General features: G+C 37.2%; 1 protein-coding gene across 2 annotated transcripts; it reads right to left on the bottom strand.

Moving 5' to 3' along the window:
- Positions 1 to 2,054: 2,054 nt before the first annotated feature.
- Positions 2,055 to 23,404, bottom strand: LOC140887277 (BEL1-like homeodomain protein 7). Of its 2 annotated transcripts, none has more exons than XM_073294432.1 (5): positions 23,152 to 23,404; positions 21,959 to 22,990; positions 20,735 to 21,123; positions 3,802 to 3,862; positions 2,055 to 2,562 (listed from the first exon to the last, which is right to left on the bottom strand). In XM_073294432.1, the coding sequence occupies exons 2-5, from the start codon at positions 22,829 to 22,831 to the stop codon at positions 2,236 to 2,238; spliced, it is 1,650 nt and encodes a 549-aa protein (XP_073150533.1). In that variant the 5' UTR covers positions 22,832 to 22,990; positions 23,152 to 23,404; the 3' UTR covers positions 2,055 to 2,235. The 2 variants fall into 2 exon arrangements, with proteins under 2 accessions (XP_073150533.1, XP_073150534.1); XM_073294433.1 differs by having other exon boundaries at positions 20,735 to 21,117; positions 23,152 to 23,403.
- Positions 23,405 to 25,223: the final 1,819 nt, after the last annotated feature.

The following is a 25,223-nucleotide window of genomic DNA, read 5'->3' as shown; positions in this document are numbered from 1 at the left end:
TAAAACTGATGTTGAAAGTCCTGTAGTTAAAAGTGCGATAAAAAAACAACGCTTTTTAATCGTTGTCTTTGTGAGCCAATGACAACAGTTTTTCACCGTTGTAAAACCGTTGTCTTTGGCTCACAAAGACAACGGTTTTTAACCGTTGTTTTTAACCGCACTTTTAACAACATGGCTTTTAACATCGGTTTCAAACCCCCCTTTAACAACGTTTTTTCACCCTTGTCTATTAGCTTTTTTGTTGTAGTGACATTTTAGAACCTATGTGAAAATATTGTGGAGCAAAGTAGGAGCATAGACCGAGAGCCAGTGAATAGTTGTCATTCATGTTATTGTGACTAAAATTAGTGTCCAATATAAGTTTTGATTAAGTTACTTACACGGGCTACATTAAAAAAAAATATCAAAATCAAGTCTCAGGCCTAAACTCTTGGTGATGTTCATCTTTCTTAGATAAAACTGCATGGGGAAAAGTCTGGGCGCAAGGGACACCTATCAATTCCTAGGGATTTCCAGATTGACATATTTATATCAAATATGCTACTATTGAATTATGTCTTAAGATCTTTTCATGGAAATCCAGGCTCTGGTTAAGACTGCTCGTGATGTGATGGTTTTACAGGAATTTGCAATGGAGGCTTCGCGATGTAAAGTTTGTTATGATCTTGGAAGGATGCTATAATTATTTCTTCTATTACGATTCATTATGCAGTTTTAGAAGTTGAAATTAATCCTTAGCCTACAATGGCTATGAATAATTATTTCTTCATTACTGAACTTTTTATCTCTACTACTGTTTTATTGTATTTTGAGTTGAATGCTAGTCTGAAACTTGCAGTTTCAGGTTCAAACTATTAGACAAATTTATCTCTCAAAACGTTCGTCAAGCCTGAGAAGTGATAAATTGGAAAAGAAGGTTTCTTGAAATGATGCGGGGCTGGAGTTTTTCGATGATGAGGAGCACATTTTCAGTATGCGGATTATGTATTTGTTTTCATTTTACTTTTCTTCTTTGATGTTTGATTTATTGTGCCATTCATAACCATGGCTTTGAAATGTTATTCTTGTTTGCTGCTATTGTTCAGCACATTCCCAGTCCTCCAAATGGATTTAGCATTCTGAGAGTTGGTCTGATCGCCGACTCCGGTTTGAGGCAGAAAGAATAGCGCACATAGTCGAGATGAACATGAAGAATTCGATTATTTGTTATATTTGAATGATTTTTGTTATATTTGAATGATTTATAATATTGAAATATTGTATATTAGATTTATTTTTCAAAAAATTTTAATATTGAGTGATTTATAATATTGAAAATTTGTGAATTAATTTTTTTTTTGTTCTTTATTTGAGAAAAGACAACGCTTTTTAAACGTTGTCGTAGGTGGTTTAAGCGTTGTCTTTGCAAAACACAACGCTTTTATAAATGTTGTGAAAAAGCATTGTCGTAGCCAGTGTTGTGAAATACCGCGGTCAAAGACAACGCATAAAAAGCGTTGTCGTTGCTAAAAAAGACAACGCGGAAAAAGCGTTGTCTTTTTCAAATATCACAACGCTTTTTATGCGTTGTCTTTGCTCAAAACACAAACGCTTTTTTTGTGTTGTCTTTGACCGCGGTCTTTCACAACACTAGCTACGACAACGCTTTTTCGTGACAATAACAACGCGAAAAAAGCGTTGTCGTTTGCCGTTTTTCTTGTATACGTTCCTCCATTTCTAGAGGTCTTTTTTTATGTATGATTCAATTGGAGATTAATAAATTTACATTTAAAAAAAAAAACTTGATCATGTACAAATTAAAATTTTCAATATTATGTATATAAATTTGATATTTTATTAATAGTTCGTGTATCAAAATGAATTTTAATATATACATACATACTGAATATCGACAATATTTTAATTACTAATTTTACCACGCAAAAAATATTTTTTTTATGTTATGACATGTATAATTGTACGATTTACAAAACATATAATGGATCACATAGATGCACACACATAAAAATGAAAAAAAAAATCGAAAGCTAAATAAATTGTGGAATAATATGAACTATACATGAATTATATTGGTCATTAATATATATCCCGTACATGTTGCTAACAATAGCTTCCGAAATCTCATAATGTAATCGATTTGTCTAAAAAAAAAAAAACAAAATAAATTTAAAGACTTATTCAAAAACAAGTAAAGGTGGAATAATTTAATCAATATTCTAACCAGCCCCAATGATCCTAACCCAAAAACGAATTCTTCTCCGATAAGTTGGCGGCATGACGCAGGCCCAACGTGAGCGACACATCACCGGAATTGACCCCAAGCATTGCCGGAAGAGGTAGCGCCGCCACCGAGTTAGAGGCGGTGTGCCTATTAATTGCGACGAAGGAAGCTGGGTCGTTTTCGATTTGAGATGTTTTGGCGGGAGTGATCTGCGCATTATTGATCATGTGGCCACTGCTTTGGTCCCGCTGACTACTCTCTTCTTTGGATTCTTGCTGATACATATCCTCCACCATGGGTTTCCATAACCGTACCCTCGCATTAATAAACCAGTTCGACACCTGTTAACATTACCAAACCATGTAACGTAAAAACTTTAAACTCGTACATAATTAAACCTTATAATAAGATTCAACATCGATCCTTAAATTCATATAAATGCCATCCATCGGAAAAGACAAACAAGAAACTCTAAAATGTACAAATTAAAAAGAAGACACTCTAAAATGTCTATGCATGCCATGATCAATATATAATATTATATGGATAATTATTAATTGGTCACCACTAACAATATAATTGTTTTTCTCAGTTTTAAAGAAGCGCGCAGATCCACGACTCAACAAAAGAATTACACATGTTGATATGATAATTTTTTGTCCAAATTCAAAATTTCATTATTTACAAATGTTAAATTGCTACTTGACTCTTCCTCGATCGAATCATATATATATATATATATATATATATATATATAGGACTATGATATATACACACTCAATTCTTTTCACTAAGAGTTGCTTGATCCAGTGGTAAAAACGAAATCTCAGGATTGGTCAGAATCCTAGTTAGTTGAGTGAGTTTGTTGGTTAGACGAAAAATAGACTGGAGAATTGTTATGGGCATTGCCCGATAATATAATATAATATAATATAATACAATATTTAAAATTTTTCTAATTAGTTGCATGAATTGATTGGAGGATTATGGGAAAGAATGGGAGTTAAATGAGCTGGGTGCAGTTTTCAGTCAGCGATGCAGGCTGAAAGGTCACTGAATTGTGTGGTACAACCTCATGCATGCGTACGTAAGAAAGAGAGAAAAGATAGACCACCACTGCAAACTTTCATGTCTTACACTACGTACTACTCTTCTTCACTCTATATATTTCAGAATTTATGTCTTTTATATACGCACATCAGATCACGAAAAACCAATCGAAAGAAAGGGATGCCTTTTCTTTAACAGAAACAAGAAAAAGCCACCCAATAATTACACCAATCCTTGCAAAACTTCCATCCAAAAAGTTTCCCAGTAGTACCGTACGTTTGGGATATATGATATATATGGGCCGGCTTACTTTTTACTGTGGACCCATTAAACGATGAATAAATAATTAAGCTGCATCGATCTTAAATTAAATGAATGGATGAAATTAATTATCTGTTTTGTTTTGTTGATGATATTATTAGCAGGTCAATGAACTCCAAACTCGATCGATATATATAAACATTAGTTTATGCGTGCCAGCTGCTACCAGTTTTCCTAAAATCATGAAATTAATCCAGTAATTTACGTACCTGGTTTCTTGATAAGCCAGTCTGTCGAGCCAGGAGATGCTTATCTGCATCACTAGGGTACCTGAGACGACAACACACATCAGAAAAAGAAAACGACACCACTCATTAGATTCGAACCGTAAACAGATTTATGTGACCACAAAACTTTCACCATGTATTGGATTTATGTACCATTTTTATTTTTATTTTTTTTATCTCTTTTTGCTGCATGAAACGTGACAATCCATCACAGTAACAGCTGCAGAAGATTCAGAATTGAAATGGGCACCTGCACGCTCTCCCTTCTTCCGTCTATTCACGTACAACCCGGCCCACCCCACCAACATAAATATTTTACTCCATGTTGTCAAGTAAAAAACAATCAACTAAATTAAATTATACATAAAACTTAATTAGAATCCTGAACGCAACATATATTTATTTCAATAATAATAAAAAAAAATGGATTCACTTGTTACAAATGCACAAAAGAAAAGTACGTATATTGTAGAAGATGTAAGAACTCCTGGTCAATGCACGGTTGACGACCGATGAGGTTTGCAGTAGAAGACATGCAGGTGCATTCTTTTTCATTCTATAATTCAGTAACTGTAATTTTGTTGATATGTTATTGAAAGGAATTTTATTCCTTTGGTAAATATTCCATGTATATTTCGTATATGTTAAAAGATATATTTGTCAAAGTTTAAATCATATCGTGATAATGTGATTATTTGATAAAATATAATTTGATATTATCATGATTTGATTTTCATGTATTGATAGAGTTTATTTCCTACTAAAAGATTGTTACATATTCTTGTAGGACTCTATCTAAGAAAATCTTCAAAGCTTGGATGATTATCTATAAAAGGAGATTTCTACGCACAAGAAAAGGTGTGGCTTCAGACGAAAACTACTCTGCGCATACTCTGAAGAATTCGAGTGAAGATCTTGAAGAATTCTGAAGCAAGGTTTGCAACCATCGTTGTTGCATGTCTCCGTGTTGCCGTTCGTGTTGAAGACATCAGAGACAACACTGTGGGAATAGTATTGTTCGAAGATTTTTACTGTCTCTTTAATTTAGGCCACGGGAGTTGCATCCAATGGTTTTTATACCTTGTCGTATTTTAGGATGCAAGTTTGATTTCTCAATGTGTTGAGAAATTTAGTATTTAATGACTTTTCGTAAAATCACTAGGATTGTTTTGTAAGACTGCTCTTACGTTTACTAGTGATATTTAGCCCTAAGGCACCCGCACGAGTTTTATACTCGTGCAAAAGTTATTACTTGAGTTTTATTTACGCTTTAAATTTCCGCTGCACTGTGTTGTCTTTGGTGTTACGACACGAAGTACAATACTGTCTTATTTTACATAACAACCACGTACACCGTTTATTTCACGTGGTATCAAAGCCACCACTTGACTTTACTAAGTGAGTTCCTGGTTTGTGTTACAGGTTAGTTATGGACACTCCGTACACAAGTGCAATTCGTCCACCTATTTTGGATGGAACATATTACGGCCCTTGGAAATTGAAGATGAGCATGTATATTCAATCCATTGAGTCCAGGGCTTGGCAACGTGTTCTTGATGGCTGGACACCACCGATGAGAGATGATGATGTACCAGGACCAAAGTCAAGATCACAATGGACAGCCGAAGAGAATATTGCGGCTATTTATAATGCTAAAGCTCTTAATGCTATGTTCACTTCAGTTGATATGAACATGTTTAATCTAATTGGTACTTGTACTTGTGCTAGGGATGCTTGGGAGAAACTACAAACCCACTGTGAAGGCTCGGCTAGTGTCAAGAAGACAAGGATGCGTCTCATAACTTCAAAATTTGAGAAAATGAGAATGGAGAAATCAGAGACCATCATGGAATACAATGTAAGGTTGAAGAGCCTTGCTAATGAAGCATCTATTCTTGGTGATCCTATTTCGGACGAGAGACTTGTATCGAAAGTGCTTCGTTCTGTTCCCAAAAGATTTCACACCAAGGTTTGTGCTATAGATGAATCAAAAGATACATCTATAATGGGTTTGGATGAGTTAATTAGTTCTCTTCGCACCTATGAGATGGAGTTGGAAGCCGAAGATGACTCGAAAGGTAAGTCTATTGCTTTTCAAGTATCTAATAATGTTTACAATGATTTTGCTGAAGTTCAACAGGAAGTAAAGGATTCTAATCTTGAGGAAAATTCTATTGCCTTGATCTCGAAGAAATTTACTGATTATCTCAAGGTAATGAAAGAAGAGAAGGATGTGAAAAGTGCACAATCCTCAAATTTTCCTAGACTGCCTACTTCAGAGAAGCCTCAAAAACCTGCTGCTACTCGAGGACCTCGTCAAAGGTATGATAGTAAGGTTCAGTCCTCAAGCAAAAATTTTGATAACATTCAATGCAGGGAATGTAAGGGATATGGCCACTATGCTTATGAATGCGCAAATCGCCTTCGGAAAGGTATGAATGTTTCTCTGAGTGATGATGATTCTGAAGAAGAACAAGAAAAGGTTGAACAGGCAGATCTCATATCTTTTACTGCGTTACTGGAGAGTAAGAAAAATTTTCAAATTAATCCTCTTGGTGTTGGCTCCGGTGTTGCAACACCTGGACGCAACACTATTCAAAAATCTGTTTGTTTTGTTGCTTCTAACCTTGTCAATTCCAGCAATCATGAAGAACAGGTAGCAGATCCTTATACTCTGGAAGGTATTCAAAAACTCTATGAAGAGTTATACAGTGATTGGAACAAGAGGAATCAGTTGAACACAACTCTTACAAAAGAGAATACTGAATTGAAAGCTGCTGTGGCTAGACTGGAAATTCTCATGAGTAAGAAAGATATGGAATTAGGGTTGCTGAATTCTGAACTTGTAAGAGCAAAAACTACACTTGATAAATTTAATTCCAGTTCGAGCAAACTTGATTCCATTTTGACTATTGGTAAGAATGATAAGTTTGGACTTGGTTTTAAAGAAAGTGTTTTTGAAACTGGTGAATGTTCCAAAACACCAGTATTTGTGAAGGAAGGTAATGATTCCTTGAACCATCCTTCAACTGCTTCGAAAGGTAAGAAACTCATTGTTGAAAAAGATGTTTCTGTTTCTAAGCCAAAACAATGGAAGCATCCTTTTGTATGTCACTATTGTCTCAAATCTGGTCATATCAGGCCTTTTTGTCGTAAGCTTAAAAATGACTATGTTTTGTGGGAATCTAAGCAAGTGTTACCCTCCGTGTTGTCCAACACCAAGAGCAACACTGGCAGAAAGAGGCCCACTATGAAGAAAGTCTGGATACAAAAGCCTGATGTGAGATGTTTTGTTATTTATACTTCCTTGAAAGCTAACACTGCAGGTAATTGGTATTTTGATAGTGGAAGCTCTCGGCACATGACAGGTTTGAAAGATCACCTCACGGATTACCTTGAACAGAATGGTGGTAGAGTGACCTATGGAGGAGGTGCAAAAGGAAGGATTGTTGGCAAAAGAACACTCAATGTGGAAGGGTTTCCAAAGCTTCAAAACGTCTTACATGTTGAAGGACTTAATAAAAATTTAATCTCAATTAGTCAACTGTGTGATGATGATTTGCATGTGAAGTTTGACAAAAATACTTGTGAAGTTTTTGATAATGCTAATCGTTGTGTTATCACAGGTACACGATCAGTGGATAACTGCTACCAACTAGGTGAAGACTTGGCATGTAGACACTCAAAGATTGATGAGTTTAGTCTATGGCACCAAAAACTTGGACATGCGAATTTCAAGACCTTAAAGAATCTGGGTAAGTATGAAGCTGTCAGAGGTCTTCCAAATCTAAAGACTGGTGTTCCATATGGTTGTGGTGCATGCCAAAAAGGTAAGTAAACCCGTGTTGCGCATCCCGTGTTACAACACTGTGGGACAACACAGTGTCTCGAACTTTTGCACATGGATTTGATGGGACCCATGGAAGTCGAAAGTTATGGAGGTAAAAAATATTCTTTGGTATGTGTTGATGATTTTTCTCGTTTTACATGGATAAGGTTTCTTAGAGAAAAATCAGATACTTTTGGTGTTTTTAAGAAGTTGTTTACCAAGATTACTAACCTATATACTTTGACTATAGCAAGGATCAGAACTGATCATGGAAAGGAATTTGAGAACTCATTGTTTTCTTCTTTATGTGATAAGAAGGGCATTTCACAAGAGTTCTCTGCCCCAAAAACTCCTCAACAGAATGGAATTGCCGAAAGGAAGAATAGAACGTTGCAGGAGATGGCTAGGGTGATGATGAGCTCAAAACATATCTCCAAAAGATTTTGGGCAGAAGCATTGAACACAGCGTGCCATATTTCCAATCGGGTTTATTTGAGAAGTGGTTCTTCAATGACTTCCTATGAGATACGCATGGGAAAGAGACCAAATCTTAACTATTTTCATATATTTGGCTGTGTGTGTTATGTTTTGAATGATAGAAATCACCTAGCAAAATTTGATTCCAAGAGTGATAAGTGTTTGTTCCTTGGTTATTCTACTAATAGTCGTGCATATAGGATGTATAACCTTAGGACCAGAACAATGATGGAATCCATTAATGTCGTTTTTGATGATGGTGCAGATCTCAAAGGAAAAACTGCTGAAGATGATGTTGAAGGCTTGCTAGAAATTCCTTCCGAAGAACACAGTGTTGCCTCAGATGTTACAACACCAAACACTACACTGGTTTCTTCAGAAATTCATGAAGAAAATTCCCAAAATAATGAGGAAGCTGAAATGATTACTGAAAAGAACCTTCCAAGCAAGATACAGAAGAATCATCCTTCATCACAGATTATTGGAGATGTGCATGGAACAAGGAAAACTCGAGGTAAGGACAAGGTTGACTACCGCAAGATGGTTGGTTTAGTATGCATGAGTTCTGTGTACTCTCAGGTAATGCATTCCTGTTTTGTCTCCAATATTGAACCCAAGAATGTCAATGATGCTTTGAATGATGAATTTTGGGTAAATGCCATGCATGAAGAACTTGAGCAATTTGTCCGAAATGATGTTTGGTTTTTGGTTCCACCACCTGATCATGGTAATGTTTTTGGTACAAAATGGATTTTCAAAAATAAAACCGATGAATCAGGAAACATCATTAGGAACAAAGCAAGGTTGGTTGCTCTAGGGTATACGCAGGTTGAGGGGGTTGATTTTGATGAGACCTTCGCTCCTGTTGCCCGCATTGAGTCAGTCCGACTATTGCTAGCTATTGCATGTCATATGGGTATAAAACTTTATCAAATGGATGTGAAGAGTGCATTTTTGAATGGTATCTTGAATGAGAAAGTGTATGTAAAGCAATCCAAAGGCTTTGAGGATCCACATCACCTGGATCATGTTTACAAGTTGAAGAAAGCACTCTATGGTTTGAAGCAAGCTCCACGAGCATGGTATGGTAGGTTGACCGAGTATTTACTCGAAATTGGCTTCAAACGAGGTGAAGTTGACAAAACCCTTTTTATTCAAAAGGCCAAAGGTGAAATTCTTATTTGTCAAGTATATGTGGATGACATTATCTTTGGTGCGTCTTTCCAAAAACATGTTGATAATTTTGTTGAATGCATGTCTTCTACTTTCGAGATGAGCATGGTAGGAGAGTTAACTTTTTTCCTTGGATTGCAAGTTAAGCAAACAAATGAAGGAATTTTTCTTTGTCAAAGTAAGTATGCAAAGAACTTGGTGAAAAAGTTTTGCAAAGAGAATGTTAAGAACATGAAAACTCCTATGGGCTCGAGTGAAAAATTAGGAAAAGACAGTGTTGCGGCTGGTGTTGACAACACCATGTATCGCAGCATGATAGGGAGTCTTTTGTATTTGACTGCTAGTCGTCCTGATATCATGTTCAGTGTGTATTTATGTGCTAGATACCAATCTGATCCAAAGGTAACCCATTTAAAAGCTGTCATGAGAATTTTGAAATATGTTTCGGGTACATTGGACTTGGGATTGTGGTATACAAGGGAAACCAACACTAACCTTGTAGGTTTTAGTGATGCCGATTGGGCTGGTGATGTGAATGATAGAAAAAGCACTACGGGTGGTTGTTTTTACCTTGGCAATAATTTGGTCTCATGGTATAGTCGTAAGCAAAATTGTGTGTCACTTTCGACTGCTGAATCTGAATATGTGGCAGCCGGAAATTGTTGCTCACAACTTCTTTGGATGAACCAAATGATTGAAGATTATGGGTTTAAAAGTGAACCCCCCATTGTTTATTGTGATAATTCGAGTGCTATTGATATATCAAAAAATCCAGTTCAACACTCACGCACAAAACACATTGACATTCGTCATCACTTTATTCGAGATTTGGTAGAAAAAGGTATGATTCAAATGGAGTTTGTTGGAACCAATAACCAATTGGCAGACATCTTTACTAAAGCATTAGATCATGAGAGATTTTCAACTCTTCGAAGGTCTCTCAGCATGTGTGCATTATAATCCCTTGCATGTGTTGTCTTCGGTGTTACAACACTGCCGACAACACTGTTGTTTTTCTTGTCATGCATTTTTTAAGGTTTTTAGACATTCTGCACTCATTCTGTTTTGTGTGGTGTTTAAATCTCTGGTTCGTTGATTCACTCAATGCCAAGTTTTTCTGCAAAATGTTATTGAAACACACTGGCCCTTGCAAAATAGACTCTGACTAAACCACTAAGTAGTTGAGGGATGTACGTGTATTCCATGTTCTTGTTCCATGTGAAAGGTGGTTTCGCAAATTCAGTGTCATAATTTTTTATAAAGTTTGTTGACCAATGTCATAAATACGAACTTTATCCAAATTGGAAGAAAATGGAAAAAGCTACCTAATTGAGTCCAATGAAGACTGTTCGATTAGTGTGAAAGCTACCACTTCTGAAATTTTCTTTATCAAGGGTAATCAAGTGTGTATATCTCAAATGCTTTTTGAAAAACTATGGTGTTGGAGTTGATGTTGGCAACATGAGAGGCAACACTACACTCGTCAACATATTGTTTTGCTTGTGATTGCATTTTTATTTTATGTTACACTCTGTTTAGGCATAAAATAGGCCATGCATATGCATTTTTGCTCATAAGGTTCTGTTTTTGGGTAAGGTTCTAAATAGATGAATTTTGATGATTTACCCTATTTACTAAAAAAAATTGAATTTTCGTGATTGATTTTTGGTTCAGTGGAGTTAGGCTGATGTGGAGGTAATTCTGGAATATTTGGGTTGAAATATTTATCTCAGATTATTGCCTTAATTATGGGATTTTATCTCTTTAATCTCGGTTTTTAATTTTCGTCCGTTAGGAAAGTTACCGTTGTAACTGAAGAGAGATCAGGGATCAGGGTAATTATGGGTTTGTTAGGATTTTGTTACCGTTTGAGATAAGGATTCTATAAATATTTTTTTTCATCGGGCATTATCATCTTCTCTCAATTCTTTGTTCCCGATTGCTTTTCTCTGCGAACCCTACCCGTCTCTCACTCTGAAATTTTCGTTCAATGGCAGGATTTGATCCACAGGATATTCGAAGTGAGATGGGCCACAAAGAGCCTGATGTTGCTGCCGGTGTTACAACACCAGAAAACCCATCTTCCACTCCTTCTCTGCCGATAATTCCTGTACCCATGGAACCTGTTCCTCTTGCTGTTCTCATGCCTGGAGAACCAGGGAACGCAATTGATGTGGAAAATCTTCCTGATTTCTCCGTTTTGAATAAGGTGAATCCGGCTGCACCAATGGCTCGTCGATCAAAAAGGCAGGCTGGATACAACCCTGATTTTACTCAATCCAAGCGTTTTTACAAGGGTCCACGCATATCTATGGCTGAAGAAGACCGCAGCTCCGGTGATGATTCTGATGATGCCAACTATGAATTTGTGGCAAGGAAAAAACCCTCTGGTTCGACTGCTACCTCTGTCTCCGCATCCGCTCCCATAGTTGAATCCGCTTCTGATAGCGAAGATTCAAAATCTTCTGATGGTGTTCCTTCTAAAGTCACCCCTACAGCTACTGTGCCTCAAGCAAGTGCTGATTCGGATGAAGATGCCACTCTGGCACAAATTTTGGAAAGCCTCAAGCAAGGAAAGGCTTCCTCTTCTGTTCCTCCCTCTGCTCATATCTCCGATGATGCGCCTGATGCTGAGATGATGGAGGAGTTTGCGCAAGGCAAAGCTCAACAAGATTCTGTCTCTTCCTCCTCTTCCTCCTCTGCCAACTCGGTTGCTGACTCTTCTGATAAGAGTACTGATATTGGAGAAGAAGAAGACTCTGAGGATGTTTCCAGCATGGATGCTGATGAAGACCCTCTAGACCAAGAGGATGTTTCTACTGCTGCTGATGTCAGTGTTGCAGTTGGTGTCGTCAACACCACGGACAACACTGTTGATGAGGAATATGACATGGATGCTGCCCATTCCCTCACATTTTACTCTGGTGATGCTGCTGCTACTTGGCCTCTTCTCGCTCACAGAGGACTTCTGGATGAAAGGAACATAGATGTCCGATCATATGATAGGTACAATTTGATCGATTTTTTAAAGCTTAGACAGCTTTATTCTACTGTGGTTGCTGTGATACCCTACTGTAAGAGGGTGATTTTGGAGTTTTACGCCAACTTAAAATCGAGCATTGAAGATCAAGAGTCTGCAAAGTATTTCTTGGTGTATCTACGGGGTCGGCTGTTCGAGTTCACTCCAGCCGTGATCAACTCTCACTACTCAACCCCAGACGTTGATGAAGGAAATCCTCCAGAGATCAACGAAGTGATTACTGTTCTCACTGGAGGTATGGTCAAAAAGTTCTCTGACCATTTTTCTGCAGCCAAGCTCACTTCATTTTATTCTGTGCTGCACAAGATAGCTGTGAGGAATTGGACGCCCTCCTCCAACTCCACCGTTATCACAAGACCTCAGGCGATCATTCTATATGCCATTGGTACTGGGAGTCCTTTTAATTTTGGGAAGATGGTATTCAAGACGGTACTCGAGTTTGCTGATGGAGGTCTCAAGTCTACCAAGCTGCCATTCCCATCTCTGATTTATGACATTTTGGAATCTCAGACGTTCATTCGCAATATTACAGAAGATCTCACTGATCTGCTTGAGACTTTGAAGTTAGCAGCTAGGCTTCTAAAGGGGAATCGCGTAATGGATTTACCCTAGACTGCCACTCCTACTCCTGCTGCTGACATGGCTGGTGTTGCCCTCGATGTTGCCAACACGGGGACAACACTGAAGACACAGTGCCTACTCCTACCTCTCTGGAATTCACCACTGCCACCATTCAGCTGCTGATGACTCATGCCGAGGAAAAGATTGCTCAAGCTCAGGAAGACATTGCCTTCTATAGCACGGTCTTGGCTGATTGTCGGCGACAACTTGGCATTTCTGGCCAAACAGGGGGAGATAGTGCACAAGATGAAGATGAAGCTGGTCCATCTGGGACTAAGGATGATGAGAATGAAGCCTCTGATCAAGATAGCTCTGATAGTGATCAAATTTAGATTTTGTTTCTTCTCTCATCCTTTCTTTATTTTAATTGCTTCATTCTGATATAACTGTTTTTATTCGTTCTAGTTACGTGCCTTAATTGCTCATATATGTGTTAACTAGACTAACATCTTCTACCCCACTTATGCTCTGATATTCGAATTAAAGAATCCCATGGGTATTTGCTCATGTTATCCACCGTGTTATGACATGAGGGACAACACTTCAGGGGGAGACTTTAAAATTCAGGGGGGGAAGAGTTTTTAACTCAGGGGGAGTTTATAAGTATCTCATACTTGTGCATTGTGTTGTCCAGAAAACAAAAAGGGGGAGATTGAAAGGAATTTTATTCCTTGTATATTTCGGCCCCAATTAATTGGAAATTAGAAGATTTTGCTTTCTAGACAAGATAGATTATTTGGTAAATATTCCATGTATATCTTGTATATGTTAAAGATATATTTGCCAAAGTTTAAATCATATCGTGATAATGTGATTATTTGATAAAATATAATTTGATATTATCATGATTTGATTTCCATGTATTGATAGAGTTTATTTCCTACTAAAAAGTTGTTACATATTCTTGTAGGACTCTATCTAAGGAAATCTTCAAAGCTTGGATGATTATCTATAAAAGGAGATTTCTACGCACAAGAAAAGGTGTGGCTTCAGACGAAAACTACTCTGCGCATACTCGGAAGAATTCGAGTGAAGATCTTGAAGAATTCTGAAGCAAGGTTTGCAACCATCGTTGTTGCATGTCCCCGTGTTGCCGTTCGTGTTGAAGACATCAGAGACAACACTATGGGAATAGTGTTGTTCGAAGATTTTTACTGTCTCTTCAATTTAGGCCACGGGAGTTGCATCCAATAGTTTTTATACCTTGTCGTATTTTAGGATGCAAGTTTGATTTCTCAATGTGTTGAGAAATTTAGTATTTAATGACTTTTCGTAAAATCACTAGGATTGTTTTGTAAGACTGCTCTTACGTTTACTAGTATACTCGTGCAAAAGTTATTACTTGAGTTTTATTTACGCTTTAAATTTCCGCTGCACTGTGTTGTCTTTGGTGTTACGACACGAAGTACAACACTGTCTTATTTTACATAAAACCACGTACACCATTTATTTCAGTTATACTGGTTGAGTGCGATCAATTTAATTCATTAAATTGTCAGATTGTTTCCGCATATATACTAAATAATATGGAGGACTTGTTAAAAAAGTAACTTACTTTTCTACGTAGCTAGCTAATGGGTGTTGAGGTGTATTGAAATTTGAATGCTTAAATATTGAATTTAAACTAGCGTTTTATTTTTTTTAATATTTTATCAGAATGAATGTCTGACACAGTACCTAAGCAGGCGTTATTTCTCTCTTAGTATAAATAAATAACTTAGAGATCAGATCCCCAGTTGCAAACTTGAGTCTTTTAGATAAGATATTTGGGAAAAAAATTTTACGCAGGAGGAACGATGTGCCCCTGAGAAATTTGACAAATTATGGCAATAAAAAATGAAAGGACAACATTGATCAAGCACTGTAATTTGAGTACCTTTAAACGACAATAACCAAAGATAAAAAAAAAAAAGGAAAGAAAAAAAACAAAAGAAAAGAAAAGAAAAGGAAAAGGCTGAACAATTGCATGCATCAATTAGATTTGTCTTGTCATGGAATGCCACGATAATGATTAATTTCTTTAGTGATGAAATGCTTCTCTTGATCCAATAATAAAGCTATATATATATATATATATATATATATATATATGTTGAAGTATGCTTCTATCAGATTGAATGAGAATAGAGAAGAGATCGGATCGAATTGTACAGATCAGATGAGTTCGGAGTTCAGATGAGTTTACGGTGCAGATCGAGTACTGGAATCAGATCGAAGTGATGGCCAGATAAGTCTTCAGATGAGTTCATGCAGATAGATTGCTCGAGTACTGTGACTTGGGTAGAAGTCAGATGAAGTGTCCGAGAAGCTATATGCTTGCAGGCAGATCGATGCAGATCGATTTACGAGGGCAGATCAGACTGATGAATGAAGGCTTATCCGGATGGACTATGTTGACTTTGTAATTGGGCCGTAAGTTAATGTTGACCTAAAGCCCAAGATGAAAGTCGGTTTAATTCTCTATATATATAGATGAAAGCTTGCCGCAACGAGAATAACAGAAAATCAAATTCTTCAGAATATATTGAGAGAAGAAAAGAGAGATTTCGGAGGAGAGAAACAAGCGAAGATTGTGACTGGAAGAATTCAAGTATCAAAAGCTTGAATAGAGTCTGTATCTAGCTTGAGAGTTTTTCGTTGTCCATCTCTGTAAAAAGCTCTGTTCTTGAGCTTGGTTGTTCTGTTGGTGATTAATAAAAGTGTTGTGTTGCTCTCTCGTGGACGTAGGCAAATCTTTGCCGAACCACGTAAACACTTGTGTTATTTATTGCTTTCGCGTGAGTTGGTTGATTGATTTCTGTGCGTTAGGTTCATCTGCTTTCTGGGATTATTGTTCTTATCTGTGTGTGATCGTCTGCGTGGTGAATTCTTGATTATTAAATTTCGGATTGATTCCTAACAAGTGGCGCCGTCTGTGGGAAACCAAGCAAAGATGGTGGGATCAATGAAGTTTGATATTGAGAAGTTTACGGGCCAGAACGATTTCTCACTCTGGAGGATTAAGATGCGTGCAATCCTGATACAACAAGGATTGGTGGAGGCTCTTAAGAAGAAGGAGGAGATGTCCGATGAGATAAAGAACAAGGATGAATTGCTCGAGAAAGCACACAGTGCAATTATTCTCTGTCTGGGAGATAGACCTCTTCGGGAGGTGGCCAGAGAAGAATCTGCAGCGGCGGTGTGGCTCAAACTCAAAAATTTATACATGACAAAATCCCTGGCTAATCGTCTGTACATGAAACAGAGATTGTATTCCTTTGTGATTAAGGATGAGAAGAACCTTGAAGACCAAGTCGAAGAATTCACCAAGATATTGGATGACTTGGAGAATATTAAAGTAAAGCTTGAGGATGAAGATCGAGCTTTGATACTTCTGAATGCTCTTCCTAAAGCATATGAAAATTTCAGGGATGCTTTGCTATATGGAAGAGAACAGACGATAACATTGGAAGAAGTTATGTCTGTTATTCAATCCAAGGAACTTCAGAGAAAATCGAACACAAACACTAAATCACATGGAGAAGGTCTTACGGCGAGGGGCAGAAGTCATAAGAGGACATCTAGTGGGAAATACAGGCCAAAGTCCAGATCGAAGAGTCAAGGAAGATACCAGAACAGAAACTTGGGTAATATGAAGTGATATGCCTGTCAGAAGGTTGGACATCTGCGAAGAGATTATCCTGAAAGGAAAGGGAAGCAACAGGAAAAACCCAAGGATGATGGTACTCTGGCCATAGCTACAGATGGATATGACTCAGCAGAAGTATTGGTGGTTTCTAAAGGTGATCAAAACCACGAATGGATACTAGATTCAGGATGCTCCTTTCATATGTGTCCTATAAGATCTTGGTTTGAAAAATTGGAGGAATCAGATCAGGGCATGGTACTGTTGGAGAATAATCAATCATGCAGAATAAAGGGCTCTGTAAATATCAAAATAAGGATGCATGATGGGATCGACAGAGTACTCACCAAGGTGAGGTATGTGCCCGAGTTGAAGAGAAACTTGATATCATTGGGAACGCTTGATGCTCAGAGATATTCATTCAAATCAGGAGCAGGCAATATCTCAGTGTCTAAAGGATCTCTGATTGTGATGAAGGCTGTCAAGAGGAACCTCCTGTACGTACTACAAGGTGAAACGATTATTAAAAGTACAGCAAGTATTCAGGAATAGCAAGACAGAACCAAGCTATGGTATCTGAGGCTTGGACATGTAAGTGAGAAGGGATTACATGAGCTGTCTAAACAGGGTCTGTTAGGTGGAGATAATATCGAATCACTTGAGCTGTGTGATATTTGTGCTCTTGGAAAATCAAAAAGAGTATCGTTTGGTCAAGGAGTCACACAACTGAGCAACCATTGGCCTACATTCATTCAGATCTATGGGGTCCTTCTCGGACAGAAACTCATGGTGGAGGCAGATACTTCATGTCCTTGATAGATGATTACTCGAGGAGAGTATGGATATTCATCTTAAAGACTAAGGATGAAGCATATGACAAGTTCAGAGAATGGCTGCTGGCAGTTGAGAACAAGAGTTATCGGAGAGTAAAACACCTGAGAACAGATAATGGGCTGGAATACTTATCAGATAAGTTCGTGAAGTTATGTAAGGAGAAAAGAATTATCAGACACAGAACAGTGGCAGGAACACCACAGCAGAATGGCCTGGCAGAGAGAATGAACAGAACTCTTCTGGAAAGGGTAAGATGTGTGTTGATCAATGCTTCTCTACCTAAGTCCTTCTGGGGAGAAGCATTATCTACTGCGTGCTATTTGGTCAATAGGTGTCCATCCAGTGCGATTGGTTTCAAGACACCAATGGAGAAGTGGAGTTGAACACCTGCAGACTACTCAAACTTGAGGGTATTCGGATGTCTTGCATATGCTCATCTGAAACAGGACAAGTTGGAAGCAAGGGCAGTCAGATGTATATTCATTGGGTATCCGGATGGTGTGAAGGGTTATAAGGTTTGGAACCTGGAGTCAAGAGATCCAAAGTGCTGCAACACCAGGGATGTGAAGTTTGATGAATCCAAACTTGGATATAAAATGAATACAGATGGAAAGGACAGTCAGATCAGTGTGAATAATAAACTACCGATTAAAGTGGAGTCTTCTGTGCCAGATAAAGAGTCAGAAGAGATGCAAGATGAAGATGTGACAGCGATTGATCAAACAGAGGATTTGAGTACTTATAATCTTGCAAGGGACAGAACCAGAAGGGAGATCAGAGCTCCTAAGAGGTTTGGTGAAGCTGATCTGGCTTGGTATGCACTAACAGTAGCTGAGGAGGTGGAGTATTCAGAGCCAAATACTTATGATGAAACTATGGCGAGTAAACAGAAAAACAAGTGGATTGAAGCTATGAATGAAGAGATGAACTCACTTGAGAAGAATCAAACCTGGAAGCTAGTAGACAGACCGAAGCATCAAAAAACATTGAGATACAAGTGGATCTATAAACAAAAGGAAGGAACTCCTGGTACAGATCAGATCAAGTATAAAGCAAGATTGGTTGCAAAGGGTTTTGGTCAAGTAGAAGGGATAGATTTTAATGAGGTCTATTCTCCAGTGGTCAAACATTGTTCCATCCGGATTATGTTAGCACTGGTGAACCAGCTCAACTTGGAGCTTGAGCAGATGGATGTGAAAACTGCGTTTCTACACAGTGACCTGGAAGAAACCATTTATATGGAACAACCAAAGGGCTTCATACATCAGAAAACCCAGAACAAAGTCTGCTTACTGAGAAAATCATTGTATGGGCTAAAGCAGAGTCCTAGGCAGTGGAACAAGAGGTTTGATGAGTTCATGATTGATATTGGTTTTGTTAGAAGCCAATATGACAGATGTGTCTATCTGAAGAAGGATGATGGGCAGGTTATCTTGTACCTACTGATTTACGTTGATGATATCTTGATCGCAAGTAAAAGTAGGACAGAGATATCATCCTTGAAACAATAGCTCAACACAGAGTTTGAGATGAAAGATCTGGGTGAAGCGAAGAGAATTCTGGGCATGGACATAGTGAGAAACAGGAAAAGACAGGAGATTCATCTGAGTTAGAAAAACTATTTGAAGAAGGTTGTTCTGCGGTATAATATGAATCATGCAAAATCTGTCTTGACCCCTATGGGACAGCATTTGAAGCTATCTACGAATCAGTCACCTGAATGTGAGGAAGACAAGATGAAGATGGTTGGTATTCCATATGCTAGTGGAGTGGGGAGTCTCATTTATGGAATGGTGTGTAGTAGGCCTGATCTGGCATATGCAATCAGTGTAATGTCAAGATTTATGGCTAATCCGGGAACATATCATTGGGAAGCTTTAAAGTGGATTCTCCGATATCTCATAAACACAACTGGGCTGGGATTGAAGTTTGAGAAACAGCAAGATGAGATTGATCCGGTAGTTGGATATGTGGATTCAGATTTTGCTGGGAACTTAGACACGAAAAAGTCGTTGACTGATTATGTGTTCACCTTTTATGGCACAACGATCATCTGGAAGTCTAATTTATAGTCAGTGGTTGCTCTTTCTACCACTGAGGCAGAATTCATAGCTGTGACTGAGGCCATAAAGGAAGGATTGTGGTTAAAAGGGATGATAGCGGAGTTGGGTGTAAAACAAGATCAAGTTGTAGTATACTGTGACAATCAAAGTGCAATACACTTGACGAAACACCAAGTCTATCATGAACGATCGAAACACATAGACGTGAAAATGCATTTCGTGAGAGATGTAATTGAAAAAGGAGATGTGATCCTTGTGAAGATAGCATCAGAAGAAAACCCTGCAGATGCTATGACTAAGTCACTGCCGTATGCTAAGTTCAAGAAATGTTTGGACTTAGTTAATGCGGTGATTGGAAATTAGCCAAGGCGGCTAGGATGGAGAGCAGCATTCCTTCTGAAAGAATCAAGGTGGAGATTGTTGAAGTATGCTTCTATCAGATTGAATGGGAATAGAGAAGAGATCGGATCGAATTGTACAGATCAGATGAGCTCGGAGTTCAAATGAGTTCACGGTGCAGATCGAGTACTGGGATCAGATCGAAGTGATGGCCAGATAAGTCTTCGGATGAGTTCATGCAGATAGATTGCTCGAGTACTGTGACTTGGGTAGAAGTCAGATGAAGTGTCTGAGAAGCTATACGCTTGCAGGCAGATCGATGCATATCGATGTACGAGGGCAGATTAGACTGATGAATGAAGGCTTATCTGGTTGGACTATGTTGACTTTGTAATTGAGCCGTAAGTTAATGTTGACCTAAAGGCCAAGATGAAAGTCGGTTTAATTCTCTATATATACAGATGGAAGCTTGTCGCAACGAGAATAACAGAAAATCAAATTCTTCAGAATATATTGAGAGAAGAAAAGAGAGATTTCGGAGGAGAGAAACAAGCGAAGATTGTGACGGAAAGAATTCAAGTATCAAAAGCTTGAATAGAGTCTGTATCTAGCTTGAGAGTTTTTCGTTGTCCATCTCTGTAATAAGCTCTGTTCTTGAGCTTGGTTGTTCTGTTGGTGATTAATAAAAGTGTTGTGTTGCTCTCTCGTGGACGTAGTGCCGAACCACGTAAACACTTGCTTTCTGGTATTATTGTTTTTATCTGTGTGTAATCGTCTGCGTGGTGAATTCTTGATTATTAAATTTTGGATTGATTCCTAACCATATATAATATTAATTCAGTTTTTTTACTGCATAAAACCAGAAATAATTACTTAAGAAATTAATTGTGGAAGTAAAACATATATATACTTACGGATGCAGAAAATGCTCGAAAAGCCAGGCTCTCAAAATGTTAACAGATGTTTCAGGCAAGCCTCTTTGAGGTCTCCATGCTTCTTGTTCCATTATTCCCAAGTGATGAAATGCTCTTTGTTGCCTCAGGCTTTGTTCAAGAATTCTGAGCCTGGGTGTCTCGCCTTTGGTTATGCCGGATGTGGCAGCATCTTTGTCGCCTAAAACTTCACAGTTGTGCTTTATTTGGGCTGAAATTGCGTCTTTCAGGCACCGGAAATGCCGAGACATCGCCTTCTGTGCCAGACACGTGTACGGAACCGCTGCCCCCAAACCTATCACCATGTCGAATGAGTTCACAACCATTTGCATTTGCTCGCAGTAGTGGTTGTATCGTCTATCCACCTGCAGCTAGGGAGGGAAAAAAATTAAGAAAGACAGACAATTTACTTAATTGGGCCGTACGTACGTACATTTCCAGAGATCAACATATATTATTCTGATAGAGATGTTAATTAATTAATGGTACGTATTAATTATTGTTAGATATAATATATTAAATTGGCCTAATTAAATTTCAAATATGGCAAGATTTTGCATGTGAGAAAAAAAAATTAATTTCTTGTTTCTTAATTAGTTGACGGAGGATTTTAGTTTTATTTCAGACATATATACTGAGAAAGGGGGCCAATTAAGATTCGACATATAATAATTATAACTTGATGAATCAGAGCCTAGCTAGTACATGCAGTGAAATGATTGTTGATGTGAAGGAAAGAATATCCTTGTCTCATTTGAAAATGCAATCTTTTGTCGATCGATCCAAAACAATAAAGAACTATTATATATGTTTAAATATATATATATGTATTCAAACACCGTGTGTACTGATTGGAGAACAAAATTATAAGCAATGTTGGAATTCTTGCTGGACGTTCAATTTCAATCTGCCGGTGGTTGCTTAGTCTCCATTAATAATAATCTATCTCCCTGCGCGCATACTCTAATTATACCCCACCCCCACAAATATATGTAAAGAAAAATTTATAAGTAGCTAGGAGTATTAAACTTAATTTAATTTGCGTACGTAGTAGCTAATTAATGAAGCATGTTTCATTGGCCGGCAATTAATAAAATAAAATAAAATGGTTGCCGTTGCCGGACATTTATTTATTTATTTTGTCTGTAAAATAAATAAATATAATATAAAAAAGAAGAGAGTGAAAGATAGATATAATTTACATGCCTCGTCAAGCATGGACAATAGTTTGACCTTTCTCTTGTGATGCTCAACCCTGTCAGAAGCTGATAATGGAGGGAGATTATGTTTGGAATTAGTAGAAGATGATGAATTCCCATGACTAGTAAGGTTTGTTTTGAATTTGTTTTTCTTCAACGGACCCTGCACGCTACAAAACTCTTCCAGAAGCTCTTGAGCTGCCTTGCAATACTTGGAATTTCGTAGAATATTATTGAACTGTGAATGTGATCCTCCCAAGAAAAACATCCCTCCGTCTTCCATTAATGAAGAAGATAATGATAAAGAAAGCCCTGCTTGTCCTTCCAATATCTTCTCATTTCCGTTCCATGCGAATTGGCCGTTATGGAAAGCTGCTTGGAGATTTGAAGAAGAAGATTGCAACATGTGAAGAGTAGCCGAAGAATATTTGGGGAGAGGATTTTGCGAAGCAGCTGCAGGAGATATTGGTGAAGGTGACTTTTGATGCTCATGTGGATTCATCAAGAAAAGCTGCGCTGAATCCTCATTAATATTCTGATTCTTGGAATTTCCCACGATCCCTTGCCGGTGTTGGTTCCAATCGGCGGGTCCGGTGGGAGGAATCGTTCTGGGAATTCGATACCCATTCTCCAGCAATATTATTTCAGAGGCCGGGAAATTATTGAACATTTCGTGTAACATACCCGCAGTAGTTTCATATACGGCCGGAAGATCAACTCCTCCCGATTCATCATCATCTTCTAATTCCATGCCCACTAAAGGTGGTTCGAATCCAGCTTGAATCCTCAGTTTGTTCTTCCGGATCTGCTGCTCATGTTCTTGTTTGGATCTCTCGAATGAGAAACCCAAGATACCAGCTTCATGATAATCCTGGGACATATATATATATATATATAGAATTCAACAAATACAAATTGTCGATCCCAATATTCAACACCTCTTACTCCAGACTTAGATAACACAATTAGCTGGCCGCCGTATTGGAGGCTTAGCTATTCCCATATCACAGTACTACTCTTCTTCTCCATCATCATCAGTCTATATATGGATCGGATCGATCCATCAAAATGAAAAGATATCAATCAAATAAAAGAATAAAAAGGGAAACGAGAAGTAAAAGTGAAAGCATATATATATCAAAACTTAATCACTGATTTTTTAATTCTTCTGTCGTTTGCTCAATTCGAATTCACACATACCTCTTAAAATATATGCAGATTTGTCGAATATCACACATCGTTTTCTTCTCTTTGGAATTTGAATTTTTTTAAAAAAACAATTCTTCTTTTTTCCTCTGAGAGTACTGTCTGCTGTTTCTGAGGTGTCTTTTCTCTCTATCTTTATCTATCTTTGTCTTTCTCTCCTTTTCTAATCTTCTTGCAGTCTGCAGCAGCTAGAGCGAGTGATGTTCTTCTCTGCAATCGCCTTCTTGAAAGAGAAGAGCAATAATATAAACTACTTTTATTTATTTTATTAATTTGCTCTTTAATATTATTTTTATTTTAAAATATATAAATTGCAAAATAAAAATAATTGAATGTCCTTATACCAAGCGTTTTAATTATTTCTTGATCAATCTCACGTCTAAAGGAAAAAATATATTTTTTCCCATGTCTAAATATTAACACTTATTATTCAAAACACCATCATCAAAGATTACATTTAAAAATTTATTATATTATTTTAATAATACTATTAAATATATTACATTTTTAAATAAATGGATCAAGTATGCTCTAATTATTTTAAGGTATATAGTAGTGTGTGTGCATATAAATAAATAAATAAATATATATATATATACACACATGATAGGTGGGCACTTGAAAGAAACTCTAAATATATATATATATATATATAAATGCAGTTTATTAGTGATTAAAGTTACTTTTAATTTATTTTTCTTCAATTTAGGTCACTAATATTTTGATAAGTATTGACTTTGTTAATTCTCTTCTAAAAAGTCATTGTTTTTACATAAATAGGCAATACTTTACTGCAATAATTAAGTCGCCATATGCCTGTTTAATTAGTTGACTCATTGCCACATTAATTAAGATACTAGAAAACACGGTTTAATAGTACGTTTGTGTATAGAGTCAAGCGTGTGGGGTTGTATTTGATTAAGCCTCTACTTCGAATAATAATAATAAAAATTTAAATTTGAATTATCATATCTCTTCTTAGGTCGATTTGATTCGTATTTTCGTGAAAAAAGAGTATTTTTATTATAAAATATAATATTTTTCATGTATTAGGTTGAGTTAGAAATTAGTCTCAACAAATTGATTCGAGACATCATCTCATCGGAATTTTTTTTTTTTGATTTCTTTTTAAAATATGCAATAATAGAATGTTATATTGGTCATTGTGTTGCATATTCAGAAAAATTATAAACAGACGTTAAATTTATTGTTTTTTCTTAAAAAAATGTTAGGATAATAGTTTTATTTAAAACAAACGTAACTTGTGGCCAAAAACTGCATAACCCTATTTTTGGCCATCTTCACGATTCCGACCATCGAGATTGAAATTTGTAGCATATGATATATCGTTGGATTCGTATTTTTGAAACGATCCTACCGTGAAAATTTCAAGTCAATCGAAATTGTTTTGAGCACGGAGATCAAGTCTCTCTCTATATATATATAATCGTTGGAGAGACTTTAAAATTAATTTTCTAAATTTAATTGCTGAAAAAAACCATGTAATAATTTTTTTAAAAAATAAATGTGCGTGGACAATTTCCAAATATTTTAAGTGTCACGTTATTTCCTTTCAAAGTTCAAAGTTTCTTTTCACTCCTCGCTAGGGGTGCAAACGAGTCGAGCCGAGTCGAGTATTACACTACTCGAGCTCGAGCTCGACTCATATTTAACTACTCGAGCTCGAGATCGAGCTCGATCGAGTAGTTAATTTCGCATTCGAGCTCGAGCTCGTTTATATCTCGAGCTACTCGAGCTCGAGCTCGAGCTACTCGAGCTCGAGCTCGAGCTACTCGAGCTCGAGCTCGAGCTACTCGAGCTCGAGCTCGAGCTACTCGAGCTCGAAAATTATATATAAATATAAAATTATATGAATAAATAAATAAATAAAATATTATATACATTATATTTATATATATATTTATATTATATTTTATATTTATATGTGTTTTCGAGTAGCTCGCGAGCTACTCGAGCACATATATTTCGAGCTCGAGCTCGATGGTATGTTTTCGAGCTCGAGTTCGGTCAAATCAAGCTCGAGTCGAGTTTTGACCGATCTATTC

The sequence above is a fragment of the Henckelia pumila genome, chromosome 3 (genome assembly GCF_033568475.1).
Source record: "Henckelia pumila isolate YLH828 chromosome 3, ASM3356847v2, whole genome shotgun sequence".
NCBI classification, from domain to species: Eukaryota; Viridiplantae; Streptophyta; class Magnoliopsida; order Lamiales; family Gesneriaceae; genus Henckelia; species Henckelia pumila.
Note: the sequence above shows the minus strand (reverse complement) of the source record. Positions and strands in the feature narration are given on the sequence as shown.